The sequence below is a fragment of the Coregonus clupeaformis genome, chromosome 11 (genome assembly GCF_020615455.1).
Source record: "Coregonus clupeaformis isolate EN_2021a chromosome 11, ASM2061545v1, whole genome shotgun sequence".
Taxonomy (NCBI): Eukaryota; Metazoa; Chordata; class Actinopteri; order Salmoniformes; family Salmonidae; genus Coregonus; species Coregonus clupeaformis.
In genome coordinates this window covers 32,990,636-33,006,698 of record NC_059202.1, presented here as the reverse complement: position 1 = coordinate 33,006,698, position 16,063 = coordinate 32,990,636, and the positions used below count along the sequence as shown (strand labels likewise).

Genomic DNA, 16,063 nt, shown 5'->3' with positions numbered 1-16,063 from the left:
TCTGTATGGGTGGTGGTTATGCAGTCAGTGTGTGCAATAAGCCACCTTCTCTATGCCAACTGCCAAGCCCTCTCCTCTTCTGACCACACAGCTGCTGTGGCATTACACTGGGAAGGATTAGGAAAGAGCTGTCAGGGTGACATAGGTGCCAAGAGGGTGTGCCAGTCGTTAGCTCTAGCTACCCCATATGGCTAAATTAACCCAATACTAAGGGCATATCAACACAGGTTCAAGTGCCATTTGGCTGCCTTCTATCTCTTCTGTGCCAGCTACACCCATCAGTATGTAGTAACACCATGGCCATGCCCAGCACTATTACTACGGCAGCAGGGGCTGCCAAGGCGGCTGCAGCCAAGTCTTTGTACCAGTAGTGAGTAGTGTGACTTTGAGCCACCATGCCCATGACACAGGCCCAGCCCCATAGACCTGCAGTGAATTCTGGCGTAACTGGCGGACTTATTGGGTCAAAGGCTCACCGTGACCTCCCACCAACCAGCCTGCCTGTCCACCCGCTGATTGCCTGACTTGCTGGGATGCTGTGCACTATACTGTATGAAAAACTACTAGGCCTATGTGTAGTTTATCTATGGAGTAAACTGGGATTGCGTAAGTCTGACCACCTCTGCTGTGAAGTCACACAGGACCATTCTAGTCCAGAGGAAATAGGACGGTCACTCAGCAGACCTGGGTTCAAATACTATTTCAGTCACTTCAATCACTTTTCAATACATTTAAAAACAAGTACTCCCATGCATTTAACCCGGGTGTTTGGAAATAGTATTTGAAATAAGTATTTGAAAATACTTGCAAATGTCATGAGCCCTCTCACTCCACCGGGTTACCACCTTAATTTGCTTCCACTCTGCTCACCTCCCTCTCTCTACTCAGCCTAACTAGCTCCACCTGTCCCTGCTCTGCTCGGCTCTAATTACTCTGCCAGCTGCGCTGCATTACCCACTACCTCTCCCAGTATTTAAGGCCCTGTCTTTCAGCTCTCCGGTGTCAGATCGTCTGCAAAGCTCACACCCGGAACCTGTTTGCTCGCGCTTCTGGCTCACCCTGGTTTTGTGACCCCGGACCTGCCTGTTTTTGGGATACTCTTCTGCCTCAGGAGATCCAGACCTGCTTCTGCCATTACGACTCCTGACTACTCTTCAATCCCGGTAACTCTGACCAGCCTTCTGCCTTGCTACTACGTATTTTGGATTTCCCTTGAACTGTACTGCTGCCTGGTTTCATTCCGCCCCGTTGTGTCTGTGTTTCCTCCCCCCCCCCAGGACTTCTGGACCACCAACCACCGGCGTCATCGGACGCTTCGCTGCCACTGGGGGGAGGCACAGACCCAGCACATCGGACGGGATAACTCCTGGAGCCTTCACTCACTCCCTACATCCCTTTCCCCTTAAGTTTAAATAAACTTTCTGGTGTGACGCAATTGTGGTCCTCTTGTCGTCTGTCTGAACCGTGACAGCAAATACAATTTGGTAGACTATTTGTTTTTTACAAATAACCATTCAAATACACAGAAAAAAGTATTTAAAAAGCAAATATTCTGAACACAGGTCTGTCACTCAGTAAGTGAATGTGATCTCCCTGCCAGCTTTTAATGGCACATGGCAGCTACACCATCTGCTCCTCTCTTCTCACCTTTGCTGACCTAGCCAGATTCTTTCCACTCGTGACGAGTTATGTTTTCCATGGTGCTTGACAAGACCTTGTTGTGGCCACTGGAAGTCTTTATTTTTAAAACAAGCATTGTAAATGATGCACTGACGTCGTCTGCGTGTAAATTTGGCCCTTGTTGTCACTGGTGACCCCATTCTCACAGGACAGAGACGAGGCTGCTGTCTCCTCACTCCGAAGCATAAATATTTATGGAAAGTTCACGCTGTGCGTCATTGTTGTTTGCAGAAGAAAAGGGATTCTATACTATGTTCTGTAGGAACTGGTTAGCATGTGACTGGTTTGCACGTGTAAGGTACAATGTCACCATTCTCCCACCCATGCTGAAAATACAATGGATTAAATAGCTTTGTGGAGTAGATTAAGAATTGTCTTAATGCCATATCCACTGTACTGCAATGACTCTCCACAAGCAGAGAAGTAGAATGTCCTCTATAGAGAAGCAGTGTATATAACACAGTGAGCTGTTTTATGAGAATCTTCTCCCTCTTTTGTCTCTGTGTCCTTCTCTCCTAGGTTGCCTCCTACGTGAGAGCGGTGAATGATATTTATGACAAGGCCGACTTTGACGGACTCAAGCTAATCAACTTCAAAGTGAAATCCCTCAGTGTAAGAACTCCACTCATACTACAGTATGATTACCCCTAAGCTAATCAAGCTAAGCTAGCAACTTGATATGTGCAATTCACAAACTAGTTATGTTTTCCCTTTCTTTCTCTTCTCCTTGGACTCAAAGGCTCCTTTATGGTTTTTGGGAAGAGCTATTATATACATAATTCACCATCCTCAGGTGCTGCTGATGTGTCTCCTATAGGTCATGAAAGAGGAGGACGAGACCAACCCCCTGAATCGGCCCTTCATCGGCCCAGAGAAGCTACTCAGTCTGTTCTCTGAGAGTAACTGGGGAAACTACTGTCTGTCCTACCTGCTGACCAACAGGGACTACAGTGGAGTGCTGGGGCTGGCCTTTGAGGGCAAGACAGGTGAGAGGCAAGGACTGGAAAGCAATAGAGACACACACACGGGCACAAGCACTCTTGCTGTAATGGGACCTGATCTAACAGAATCCCCTCAGCAGTCACAACATGGACATAAAAATAGACCCACCCCCTCCCACTACCTCTTAAACACTACCGCATTACACACACATACAAACCCACACTCTCTGTGGGTTGTGGAGAGCAGTGCGTCTATTAGTAACAGTTGAGCTAGCTTAGCACCTTCCCAAGTGATCGGTATTTGCCCTTTGTCCATTTCTGGCATTGACATGTGACAATATAGTGAAAGGTTGATAACAGATAGCCACACTGACAGCCACCGTCATCCCCGGCCCCTCCCAACACCCACATTGGAAATGTTTCCATGCCAAGTCTAAATAAATAGGGTCATTGGATATTTGACCTTCACAGCATCATCTTCATGTGACTTTGAAAGGAAGTTAACATGGCTGTTATCAGGCCCAGTGCTTTTACAGGTCCATAAACTAGGCCGTGTCGACACTCACTGTGGATTTTTAAGATGGTACGTGTAGAATAGATACTTTTGCTGCTGGCCTGTTTCCAAAGTGTGCTGAATTATGGCACTACAGCGTATGCCCTGTGAGTTTTCTCTCCCTATGGACAGAGTTCACCAATCAATATTCCTGAATTTTGACTGCGCTCCAATCACAGCTGCATCTCCAATCAAAGTTGCGTGTCCAATGTCTTCTCTAGAAGCGAAATTCACATCTGACCTTTCCACATCTGATATGCATCTTATTTTACCTAACTCGACCTGTTTGAATACCCCAGGTTTTGTGGGTAAAGTGTTTTACGGAAACAAATAATCTTTGCAAAACACCTCTGGCATGTCATCAATGAAACACACAGTGCTGCCATTCTATGGACAATGTGACATTTCTTAATGTCACCGCGGTTTCACAGGCCGGTGACAAAGCCTTCTGTTTTATTATTGTTGTTGGTGAGGAAGTGGGGGGGGACCTGTTCCCACAGTGGGTGGAGCACCTTGGGTGTTTCCATCACATCGTTAGCTGGGCCGCCTTTGATTGGCTGATCAGAGGGGCGTGAGCGAGTGACTTTCATGAATCCTATGTGACCTCCCCTCTCCCCCTCCCCTTCATGGTGCTATAAACCCTGTTGAACCCTGGTGTGTGTGTCTTTGTCCCCCCCACACACACACAATCAGCCAGCCCTCTTATGCCCCCAATATGGGTGTGTTCATATGTCTTTCTCTAAAAAGAAAGGGGAAAAAACCTTGTCAGTGTGGTGGGGGGTGGGGCGCCACTTTCCACTCCCACATAAGTAACATTCCTTTTCAAAGTGACAAGCTGATTGCATAGGAATGGATGGTAATTTTGAAGCAGCAACAATAAAGGAGGTTGTTTAAAGAACTCCTTAAAACTGTGGTAGTGTAGTGGTTAACTACCTGTTCATGTTTTACTGAAAAACCAGGTTGGGATCAGTTCAATTCAGTTGTTAACATATAGACTAATATGTTATTAAATTGTGTTCTTACACTGGTACAGTCATGCCCTATGAGAGATGTACAACTGTGCATGTGCGAAAATAAAGAAAGGGCATTCCCGCGTTCTGGTTGAAACACCAACGATGAACATGTGTGTTTATTCCTCCATTAAGTAAGCCAGTATTCCTGTCCTGAATATGACAGCACCAACAGGTTATGGGCCCAGAAGGGAACATGGAAGCCGATGGAATAGATTATGTTTCGACGGAGATGAAAAAAACTATGAAATATGGGAGACGAAGATTTTGGGGCACTTGCGTTTGCTAGGGCTAAAGGCCACCATATTGAGCATGGATGAAGATGAAGAAGACGGAGAGAAAAATGAAGAAGCCTACGCCGAATTGATACAGGTTTTGGATGATACAAGTCTTTCCCTGATAATGAGAGAAGCAGCAGATGATGGGAGAAAAGCGTTGAAGATATTGAGGGAACATTATGCAGGTAAAGGGAAGCCACGTGTGATTAGCCTCTACACTGAGCTAACTTCTCTTCAGAAAGACGCTGATGAAAGTGTTACGGACTATATCATTCGTGCTGAGATGGCTATTACAGCACTGAGGAATGCTGAAGAGACTTTAAGTGACGGGCTGTTGATTGCAATGATTCTGAAAGGTTTGCCCGAATCATTTAAGCCGTTTGCCATCCACATAACGCAGAGTGACGAGCCGACAACTTATGGCAAGTTCAAAACCAGGTTGAGGAGCTATGAAAGCACCGAGAAGTTTAGCGCCATTTCCACTGACGACAACGTGATGAAGGCAAGTAACATTAAAGTTAGCTGGCCAAGAGGAAGAGATAAAGGGACTGAGATAACCTGCTTCAACTGTGGCCAGAAAGGGCACAAGGCCCGGGAATGTACCGTTACTGGAGAGCACAGAGAACGGAGACAGTGGTGTAGTTTTTGCATGAGCTCCACTCATACTGACGCAAATTGCAGACGAAAAAGAAGGGACAATGTGAAACAAGCAACAGATGCTGAAGGCCACACATTTGCATTCAGAATAAGTGACTGTCAGGTTCGTGGACTGAAACAAAAAGGGCTGATGGTTGATACGGGAGCAACGTCACATATAGTCACGGACATCGGGAAGTTTAAGGAGTTTGACGAGACTTTCAAACCGGAAAAACATTCTGTGGAGCTGGCTGACGGAACAAGAACGAATGGTGTCGCGGAGAGGAGAGGTGCAGCGGAAGTTTACCTGAGAGACAACACTGGTCGTCGGGTGAAAACAACGCTGACGAAGGCGCTGTACGTGCCGTCGTTTCCACAGGACATTTTCTCTGTTAAAGCAGCGACAGCCAACGGAGCTTCAGTCAACCTTCGACAGGGGTGTAACAAGCTCATCCACAAGAACGGTACCACTTTTGACATCGAGGAGTACGATAGACTTTACTATCTTAACACTGTAAGAGATGAAAATGATGATGCATGTCATGGGTGCTATAATATTCACACATGGCACAAAATTCTTGGCCACTGTAATTTTGAGGATGTGTCAAAGTTAGAAAATGTGACAGAGGGAATGAAAATCACAGGTAAGATTGACAAATCTACCCTCAACTGTGAAATCTGCACACAGGGAAAATTTGTTCAGAGCAGAAACAGAGAGCCTGATGAAAAGGCAAATGTGTGCCGATTTCACAGTTGAGGGTAGATTTGTCAATCTTACCTGTGATTTTCATTCCCTCTGTCACATTTTCTAACTTTGACACATCCTCAAAATTACAGTGGCCAAGAATGTTGTGCCATGTGTGAATATTATAGCACCCATGACATGCATCATCATTTTAATCTCTTACAGTGTTAAGATAGTAAAGTCTATCGTACTCCTCGATGTCAAAAGTGGTACCGTTCTTGTGGATGAGCTTGTTACACCCCTGTCGAAAGTTGACTGAAGCTCCGTTGGCTGTCGCTGCTTTAACAGAGAAAATGTCCTGTGGAAACTTGTCCACACTGATTTGGCTGGCCCTATTGAGCCAGAGGCAAAAGATGGGTTCAGATATACTCTAGCATTTACGGATGATTATTCAGGGGCAGTTTTTGTGTATTTCCTAAAAGCAAAGGGTGATACTGTAAAAGCTACTGAGAAGTTTATTGCTGATGTGGACCCTTATGGGAAAATAAAGTGTGTCAGGTCAGATAATGGCACAGAGTACACAGCCAAAGAGTTCCAGTCACTGCTCAGTAAGAATGCCATAAGACATGAAACTTCAGCCCCTTACTCACCCCATCAAAATGGGACCGCTGAGAGAAATTGGAGAACACTGTTTGAAATGGCAAGATGCATGCTACTTGAGAGCAACCTACCAAAGAAATTGTGGACATATGCTGTAATGACTGCTGCAGTAATTCGCAATAGGTGTTACAGTAAGCGTGTAGGACAGACTCCATACTACATGATTACTGGGAGAAAGCCTGATCTTTCAAAGATGAAAGAATTTGGATCTGTTTGCTATGCATACAGACAGAACAAGAAAAAGTTGGACTCAAGATGTGAAAAGGGTATTTTTGTCGGGTATGATAAAAATAGTCCAGCATACCTAGTCTACTACCCAGACACTGGAAAAGTTCTTAAAAACAGATTAGTCAAGTTCGTTACAAAAGGTGTAGTCGAACGCCAAACTCAGACAGATTTGGAAATGAGTGATGATCTTCATGGGGAGAGATTTGAATCCCCCATGCCAAAAGCCAAGATGGCAGATCAAAATTCAGAAGAGACACAAGATGTGCAAATCGAGACTTCAGATAGTCAGAGTCCACGCTATCCAGACAGAGCGAGGAAGAAACCCCAGTACTTAAAAGACTATGAGTGTAAAGTGAAGGGTGATGACCAGATACCACCTAGTGTTGACTACTGCTACAGAGTAATGTGCAATGCACCACAAACCTTCAAAGAAGCAATGATTTCACCAAAATCAGAGATTTGGGCTACTGCTATGAAGGAGGAGATGGATTCCCTTAGGGAAAATGATACATTCACATTGACTACACTGCCAGAGGGTAAAAATGCAGTGGGGGGCAGGTGGGTCTATGCGGTCAAAAACAATTCAGATGAGACTGAGACATACAAGGCAAGATATGTTGCAAAGGGGTATAGTCAAGTGGCAGGAATAGACTATAAGGATACTTTTTCTCCAACTGCAAATATGACATCAGTACGTTGTTTGATGCAGCTAGCAGCTCAGTATGACTTAGAGTTACATCAGATGGATGTCAAAACAGCATATCTACATGCTCCTATTGACTGTGAAGTGTACATGGAGCAACCAGAGGGTTTTGAAGTCAGGTCAGATACAGGTGAGCAACTAGTCTGCAAACTGAACAAGTCACTGTACGGCCTGAAACAGTCAGGAAGGAACTGGAACAAATGTTGCATGATCACCTTAGTGAAAATGGTTTTACACAGAACCCAGCTGATCACTGTGTTTATAACAAACAAACTGCAACAGAAAGGATCATTTTGATAATTTGGGTCGATGATCTAATTATCGCTGCTAGTGATAGTGACTCACTCACAAGTGTAAAAGAAATGTTAAGTGAAAATTTTTAGATGAAAGATCTTGGGAGGCTTAGACATTTCCTAGGCATTGATTTTACACAAAGTGAAGGGAAAATAAAGATGAACCAAACAAGGTACATAACCAAGATACTGAAAAGGTTTGGTATGTCAGACTGTAAAACAAGGTCAACACCATGTGAACAAAAACAAAACTTTGATGGTGATGGTGAACCTATTGATTCAAAAAGGTATCGTGAAGTGATAGGCAGCTTGATATATGTGATGACATGTGCAAGACCGGATATCAGTTGGATTGTCAGCAAGCTGTCACAATACCTATCAGAACCAAAAGAGCAACACTGGATAACAGCTAAACATGTGTTGAGGTACTTGAAGGGGACAATGAATCAGGAGTTGTGTTACAAAAAGGGGGTGGAAAAACTCAACCTCGTAGCATATAGTGATGCTGATTGGGCAGCAAATCAAAGTGACAGACGAAGCATAACAGGGTATCGTTTTAGTTTAACTAAATGTGGACCTGTTATTTCAGGCCCAAATCCCCGTCATTCACAGGAGAAAGAGACAGAGATATCGTGGACGTAGGTCGGGGTGCCTTGTAAGGATCCGACGGCGAGCGAGTAAACTGCCTCTTCCATCAATCCTATTAGCCAATCTTCAATCATTGGAAAATAAATTAGATGACCTACGATTACGCTTATCCTACCAACGGGACATTAAAAACTGTAATATCTTATGTTTCACCGAGCCGTGGCTGAACGACGACATGGACAACATACAGCTAGCGGGCTATAAGCAACATCGGCAGGATAAAACGGCTGACTCCGGTAAGACAAGGGGTGGCGTTCTGTGTATATTTGTAAACAACAGCTGGTGCACAAAATCAAATACTAAGGAAGTCTCGAGGTTTTGCTTGCCTGAGGTAGAGTACCTTATGATAAGCTGTAGACCACATTTTACCAAGAGAGTTTTCATCTCTATTTTTCATAGCTGTCTATTTACCACCACAAACCAATGCTGGCATTAAGATTGCACTCAATGAGCTGTATAAGGCCATAACTAAACAGGAAAACGCTCATCCAGAGGCAGCGCTCCTAGTGGCCGGGGACTTTAATGCAGGGAAACTTAAATCCGTTCTACCTAATTTCTACCAGCATGTTAAATGTGCAACCAGAGGAAAAAAACCTCTAGACCACCTTTACTCCACACACAGAGACGCATACAAAACTCTCCCTCGCCCTCCATTTGGCAAATCTGACCATAACTCTATCCTCCTGATTCCTGCTTATAAGCAAAAACTAAAGCAGGAAGCACCAGTGACTCGGTTAATAAAAAAGTGGTCAGATGACGCAGATGCTAAGCTACAGGACTGTTTTGCTAGCACAGACTAGAACATGTTCCGGCATGCATGAGAGCACGAGCTGTTCCGGATGACTATGTGATCACGCTCTCCGTTGCCGATGTGAGTAAGACTTTTAAGCAGGTCAACATTCAGAAGGCCGCAGGGCCAGACGGATTACCAGGACGTGTACTCCGAGCATGTGCTGACCAACTGGCAAGTGTCTTCACCGACATTTTCAACATGTCCCTGACTGAGTCTGTAATACCAACATGTTTCAAGCAGACCACCATAGTCCCCGTACCCACGAACACTAAGATAACCTGCCTAAATGACTACCGACCCATAGCACTGACATCTGTAGCCATGAAGTGCTTTGAAAGGCTGGTCATGGCTCACATCAACACCATTATCCCAGAAACCCTAGACCCACTCCAATTTGCATACCGCCCCAACAGATCCACAGATGATGCAATCTCTACTGCACTCCACACTGCCCTTTCCCACATGGACAAGAGGAACACCTACGTGAGAATGCTATTCATTGACTACAGATCAGCGTTCAACACCATAGTGCCCTCAAAGCTCATCACTAAGCTAAGGACCCTGGGACTAAACACCTCCCTCTGCAACTGGATCCTGGACTTCCTGACGGGCTGCCCCCAGGTGGTAAGGGTAGGTAACAACACATCTGCCACGCTGATCCTCAACACGGGGGCCCCTCAGGGGTGCGTGCTCAGTCCCCTCCTGTACTCCCTGTTCACCCATGACTGCAGGGCCAGGCACAACTCCAACACCATCATTAAGTTCGCAAGCAGTACCGGAGTGCCAAGTCTAGGTCCAAAAGACTTCTCAACAGCTTCTACACCAAGCCATAAGACTCCTGAACAGCTAATAATGGCTACCCGGATTGTTTGCACCCCCACCCCATATTTTTACGCTGCTGCTACTCTGTTAATTATTTATGCATAGTCACTTTAACTCTACCCACATGTAAATATTACCTCAACTAGCCGGTGCCCCCACACATTGACTCTGCACCAGTACCCCCCTGTATATAGCCTCCCTACTGTTATTTTATTTTACTTCTGCTCTTTTGTTCTCAACACTTTTTTGTTGTTGTTGTTTTATTTAATTTTTTTATTAAGAAATAAATGCATTGTTGGTTAAGGGCTGTAAGTAAGCATTTCACGGTAATGTCTACACCTGTTGTATTCAGAGCTTTTGGCAAATAACATTTGATTTGATTTGATTTGATTGTCCTGTTGGAAGGTGAACCTTGGACCCAGTCTGAGGTCCTCAGCGCTCTGGAGCAGGTTTTCATCAAGGATCTCGCTGTACTTTGCTCCATTCATCTTTCCCTCGATCCTGACTAGTCTAACAGTCCCTGCCACTGAAAATCATCCACACAGCATGATGCTGCCACCACCATGCTTCACCGTAGGGATGGTGCCAGGTTTCCTCCAGACGTGACGCTTGGCATTCAGGCCAAAGAGTTCTGTCTTGGTTTCATCAGACCAGAGAATCTTGTTTCTCATGGTCTGAGAGTCCTTTAGGTTCCTTTTGGCAAACTCCAAGCGGGCTGTCATGTGCCTTTAACTGAGGAGTGGCTTCCGTCTGACTACTCTACCGTAAAGGCCTGATTGGAGGAGCGCTGCAGAGATGGTTGTCCTTCTGGAAGGTTCTCCCATCTCCACAGAGGAACTCTGGAGCTCTGTCAGAGTGACCATCGGGTTCAATTTTATTGGCCACATGCGCCGAATATAACAGGTGTAGACATTACAGTGAAATGCTTACTTACAGCCCTTAACCAACAATGCATTTATTTTTTTATAAAAAAGTAAAATAAAACAACAACAAAAAAGAAGTAAAATAAAATAACAGTAGGGAGGCTTATACAAGGGGGTACCGGTGCAGAGTCAATGTGCGTGGGCACCGGCTAGTTGAGGTAGTTGAGGTAATATGTACATGTGGGTAGAGTTAAAGTGACTATGAGTAGCAGCAGCGTAAAAAGATGGGGTGGGGGTGGGGGGGCAGTGCAAATAGTCCGGGTAGCCATGATTAGCTGTTCAGGAGTCTTATGGCTTGGGGGTAGAAGCTGTTGAGAAGTCTTTTGGACCTAGACTTGGCACTCCGGTACCGCTTGCCATGCGGTAGCAGAGAGAACAGTCTATTAGGGTGGCTGGAGTCTTTGACAATTTTGAGGGCCTTCCTCTGACACCGCCTGGTATAGAGGTCCTGGATGGCAGGAAGCTTGGCCCCAGTGATGTACTGGGCCGTACGCACTACCCTCTGTAGTGCCTTGCGGTCGGAGGCCGAGCAGTTGCCATACCAGGCGGTGATGCAACCAGTCAGGATGCTCTCGATGGTGCAGCTGTAGAATTTTTTGAGGATCTGAGGACCCATGCCAAATCTTTTCAGTCTCCTGAGGGGGAATAGGCTTTGTCGTGCCCTCTTCACGACTGTCTTGGTGTGTTTGGACCATGATAGTTCGCTGGTGATGTGGACACCAAGGAACTTGAAGCTCTCAACCTGTCACCTCCTAGACCAAGGCCTTTCTCCCCCGATTGCTCAGTTTGGCCGGGTGGCCAGCTCTAGGAAGAGTTTTGTTGGTTCCAAACTTCTTCCATTTAAGAATGATGGCGGCCACTATGTTCTTGAGGACCTTCAATGCTACAAAAATGTTTTGGTACCTTTCCCCACAATCCTGTCTCAGAGGTCTACAGACAATTCCTTCAACCTCGTGGCTTGGTTTTTGCTCTGAAATGCATTGTCAACTGTGGGACCTTATGTAGACAGGTGTTTGCCTTTCCAAATAATATCAAATCAATTGAATTTACCACAGGTGGACTCCAATCAAGTTGTAGAAACATGTCAAGGATTATCAATGAAAACATGATGCACCTGAGCTCAATTTCGAGTATCATAGCAAAGGGTCTGAATACTTATGTAAAAAAAATTAAATACATTTGCAAACATTTCTAAAAACCAGTTTTCTCTTTGTCATTATGGGGTATTGTGTGTAGATTGATGAGGAAATATTTTTAATTTAATCGATTTTAGAATAAGGCTGTAACGTAACAAAATGTGGAAAAAGGGAAGGGGTCTGAATACTTTCCAAATGCATTGTATATACATTACCAGTCAAAAGTTTGGACACACCTACTCATTCAAGGGTTTTTCTTGATTTTTACTATTTTCTACATTGTAGAATAATAGGGAAGACATCAAAACGATGAAATAACACATATGGAATCATGTAGTAACCAAAGAAGTGTTAAACAAATCCAAATATATATTTTTTATTTGAGATTCTTCAAAGTAGCCACCCTTTGCGTTGATAACAGCTTTCCACACTCTTGTAATTCTCTCAACCAGCTTCATGAGGTAGTCACCTGGAATGCATTTCAATTAACAGGTGTGCCTTCTTAAAAGTTAATTTGTGGAATTTCTTTCCTTCTTAATGCGTTTGAGCCAATCAGTTGTGTTGTGACAAGGTAGGGTTGGTATACAGATGCTAGCCCTATTTGGTAAAAGACCAAGTCCATATTATGGCAAGAACAGCTCAAATAAGCAAAGAAAAACGACAGGCCATCATTACTTTAAGACATGAAGGTCAGTCAATCCGGTGCAGTCTCAAAAACCATCAAGCGCTATGATGAAACTAGTTCAAGTCACAGACACATCTCAACATCAACTGTTCAGTGGAGACCACGTGAATCAGGCCAATTGCTGCAAAGAAACCACTACTAAAGGACACCAATAAGAGGAAACACGAGCAATGGACATTAGACTGGTGGAAATCTGTCCTTTGGTCTGATGAGTCCAAATATAAGGTTTTTGGTTCCAACCACCATGGCTTTGTGAGACGCAGAGTTGGTGAATGGATGATCTCCGCATGTGTCGTTCCCACCGTGATGCATGGAGGAGGAGCTGTGATGGTGTGGGGTTGCTTTGCTGGTGACACTGTCAGGGATTTATTTAGAATTCAAGGTACACTTAACAGGAATGGTTACCACAGCATTCTGCAGCAATACGCCATCACATCTGGTTTGCGCTTAGTGGGACTATCATTTGTTTTTCAACAGGACAATGACCCAAAACACACCTCAAGGCTGTGTAAGGGCTATTTTACCAATGAGAGTGATAGTGTGCTGCATCAGATGACCTGGCCTCCACAATCACCCGACCTCAACCCAATTGAGATGGTTTGAGTTGGACAGCAGAGTGAAGGAAAAGCAGCCAACAAGTGCTCAGCATATGTGGGAACTCCTTCAAGACTGTTGGAAAAGCATTCCTCATGAAGCTGGTTGAGAGAATGCTAAGAGTGTGCAAAGCTGTCATCAAGGCAAAGGGTGGCTACTTTGAAGAATCTCAAATATAAAATATTTTGATTTGCTTAACACTTTTTTGGTTACTACATGATTCCATATGTGTTCTTTCATAGTTTTGATGTCTTCACTATTATTCTACAATGTAGAAAATAGTACAAATAAAGAAAAACCCTTGAATGAGTAGGTGTTTACAAACTTTTGACTGGTACTGTATATATATTTTACAATTTAAAAACATACATAGACAAAAACAATAGACAGCTTAACATTTCCAGACATACATTTCCACAAACATTAATGACATCACAGTTGCTCAGACCCATGCTCAGACATCACACTTGCTCAGACCCATATTCCCACCGTATCCACACCCAATGTTGTTTCAAATGCTTGTAAGAATAAGATTTAAAGTGCATTTCAAGTTTGATTTGATTTAGGACTATTCTTTAACTTAGATTTTTGGTTGAAATGGAGACGTGAATCCAACATATGAATTATTAATTTTCAGACAAACTGGAAATAAATCCAGACTCAGTTGCACTGGTGGAGCTATCCAAACAGAAGAAACATCTCCTTCAAATGTTGATATTTGCTTGCGTTGACAACCAAACACAATTCAATATCACTTTTGCAATACGGTAAATAGCCTAGCCTATTAACTTGTTGACAAGTTAACAAATTGTATGTTGGATTAATTTCTCCATCTCAACCAAAAATAAAAGTTAAAGAAATAAAAGAATAGGATTAAGCCAGTGGTTCAGATCCAACTATTCAAGCAGTAGAAACATCTCCTTTAAATGTTGATCTTTAGTTGCCTTTGTCAACCAAACACAAATCAATATGACTTTTGTAAGACAGTAAATAGCCACATTTTAAGGCTATTTTACAAACTAATTAACAGTATTTGTTAAACCTTAAAATGAGTAATACATCAATGACCACATTTTGAGGTTACTTTAACAGTAAATGTCTTCTTATGTAATCATATAAAGTGTGCATGTTCAGGGTTGCAGGCCTGTGGAAATATTCACAATTGCTATAACAATCTGCACAGAATCTCAAATGGCAATGATCAGTTGCACCATGTACTTTAATGTAATCTCAACTGAAATTCAGGTAATTTGGTTGTGCTATTAGATGAAGCACAACGATAACACATTAAGTTATTGTATAGTATAGGGACAAAGTGGAGGAGCATTTCAGCGGGTCGGAGGCGTATGTGGTAGGGGCTTCTAACGATCACGGATTACAAAAAGAAAGCCAGTCACGTCGCGGACAACAAAATCGCCCTACTGGACGAGCTAAACACCTTTTTCTCCCGCTTCGAGAATAGCGAATCTGAGCTGCCGAGGAGAGCCCCTGAGGACTACGAGGGCTACGTGCTTACGATCTCCACGGAGGACGTACAGTATGTAAGTCAGTCAAGCATGTTAACCCTCGCAAGGCTGCCGGCCCAGATGGTATCCCTAGCCGCACCCTCCGAGCATGTGCAGACCAGCTAGCTGTTATGTTTTCGGACATTTTCATCTCTCTAGCTAAGGCTGTTATCCCCACCTGCTTCAAGATGTCCACTATCATTCCCGTGCCCAAGAAACGGAAAGTAACTGAACTGAATGACTACCGATTCGTAGCACTCACTTCCGTCATCATGAAGTGCTTCTAGAGTCTAGTCAAAGACCACATCACCTCCTCCCTCCCCGACACACTCAACCCTCTCCAATTCACCTACCGCCCTGACAGATACACGGACGATGCAATCACCATTGCACTGCACACAGCCCTCACCCACCTGGAAAAAAGGAATGCATATGTGAGGATGCTGTTCATCGACTACAGCTTCGCCTTCAATACCATAGTACCCTCTAAGCCAGGGTTCTTCAATTCCGGTCCTGGAGGGCCGAAACACCTCTGTTTTTCATCCTCTCCTTCTAATCAGGGGCTAATTCAGACCTGGGACACCAGGTGAGTGCAATTAACTACCAGGTAGAAATAAAAAACAGAAGTGTTTCGGCCCTCCAGGACCGGAATTGAAGAACCCTGCTCTAAGCTCATCACAAAGCTCACGACCCTGGGACTGAACTCCTCCCTATGCAACTGGGTCCTGGACTTCCTGACGGGATGCCCCCAGGTGGTGAAGGTAGGCAACATTCCCTCCTCGACACTGATTCTCAACACGGGGGCCCCACAAGGGTCCGTCCTCAGTCCCCTCCTGTAATCCCTGTATACCCCATCATCAAGTTCACTAAAGACACGACAGTAGTGGGCCTGATTACCAACAACGACGAGACGACCTACAGGGAGGAGGTAGGCACTCTGACAGCGTGGTGCCAGGTAAACAACCTCTCCCTCAACATCAGCAAAACAAAGGAGCTGATTGTGAACTTTAGGAGGAACCAGGTTGGACACGCCCCCATCTTCATCAACAGGGCCGCCGTGGAGACTGTAAAAAACGCAAAGTTGCTCGGGGTAGACATCTCCAATGAGCTGAAATGGTCAAACCACATGGACACTGTGGTGAAGAAGGCACGGCAGCTACTCTTCAACCTCAGGAGGCTGAAGAAATTCGGCCTGTCCCTGAGGGGAAGGATATTATTATTGTTTCATTCAATTCTCAATTACCCCCTTGCTGCTCCCCCTATGGACATTTTACACCCTGTGCATGTGAC

The 16,063-nt window shown here is 44.5% G+C and overlaps 1 protein-coding gene across 1 annotated transcript in view; it reads left to right on the top strand.

Moving 5' to 3' along the window:
• Window positions 1–16,063, top strand: part of LOC121576809 (disintegrin and metalloproteinase domain-containing protein 10-like) — a 63,343-nt gene that overhangs the window by 30,240 nt on the left and 17,040 nt on the right. The window contains exons 7-8 of the mRNA XM_041890293.1: window positions 2,200–2,292; window positions 2,498–2,666. Of these exons, the coding sequence (XP_041746227.1) occupies window positions 2,200–2,292; window positions 2,498–2,666 (262 nt within the window). The remainder of the gene's footprint in view (window positions 1–2,199; window positions 2,293–2,497; window positions 2,667–16,063) is intronic.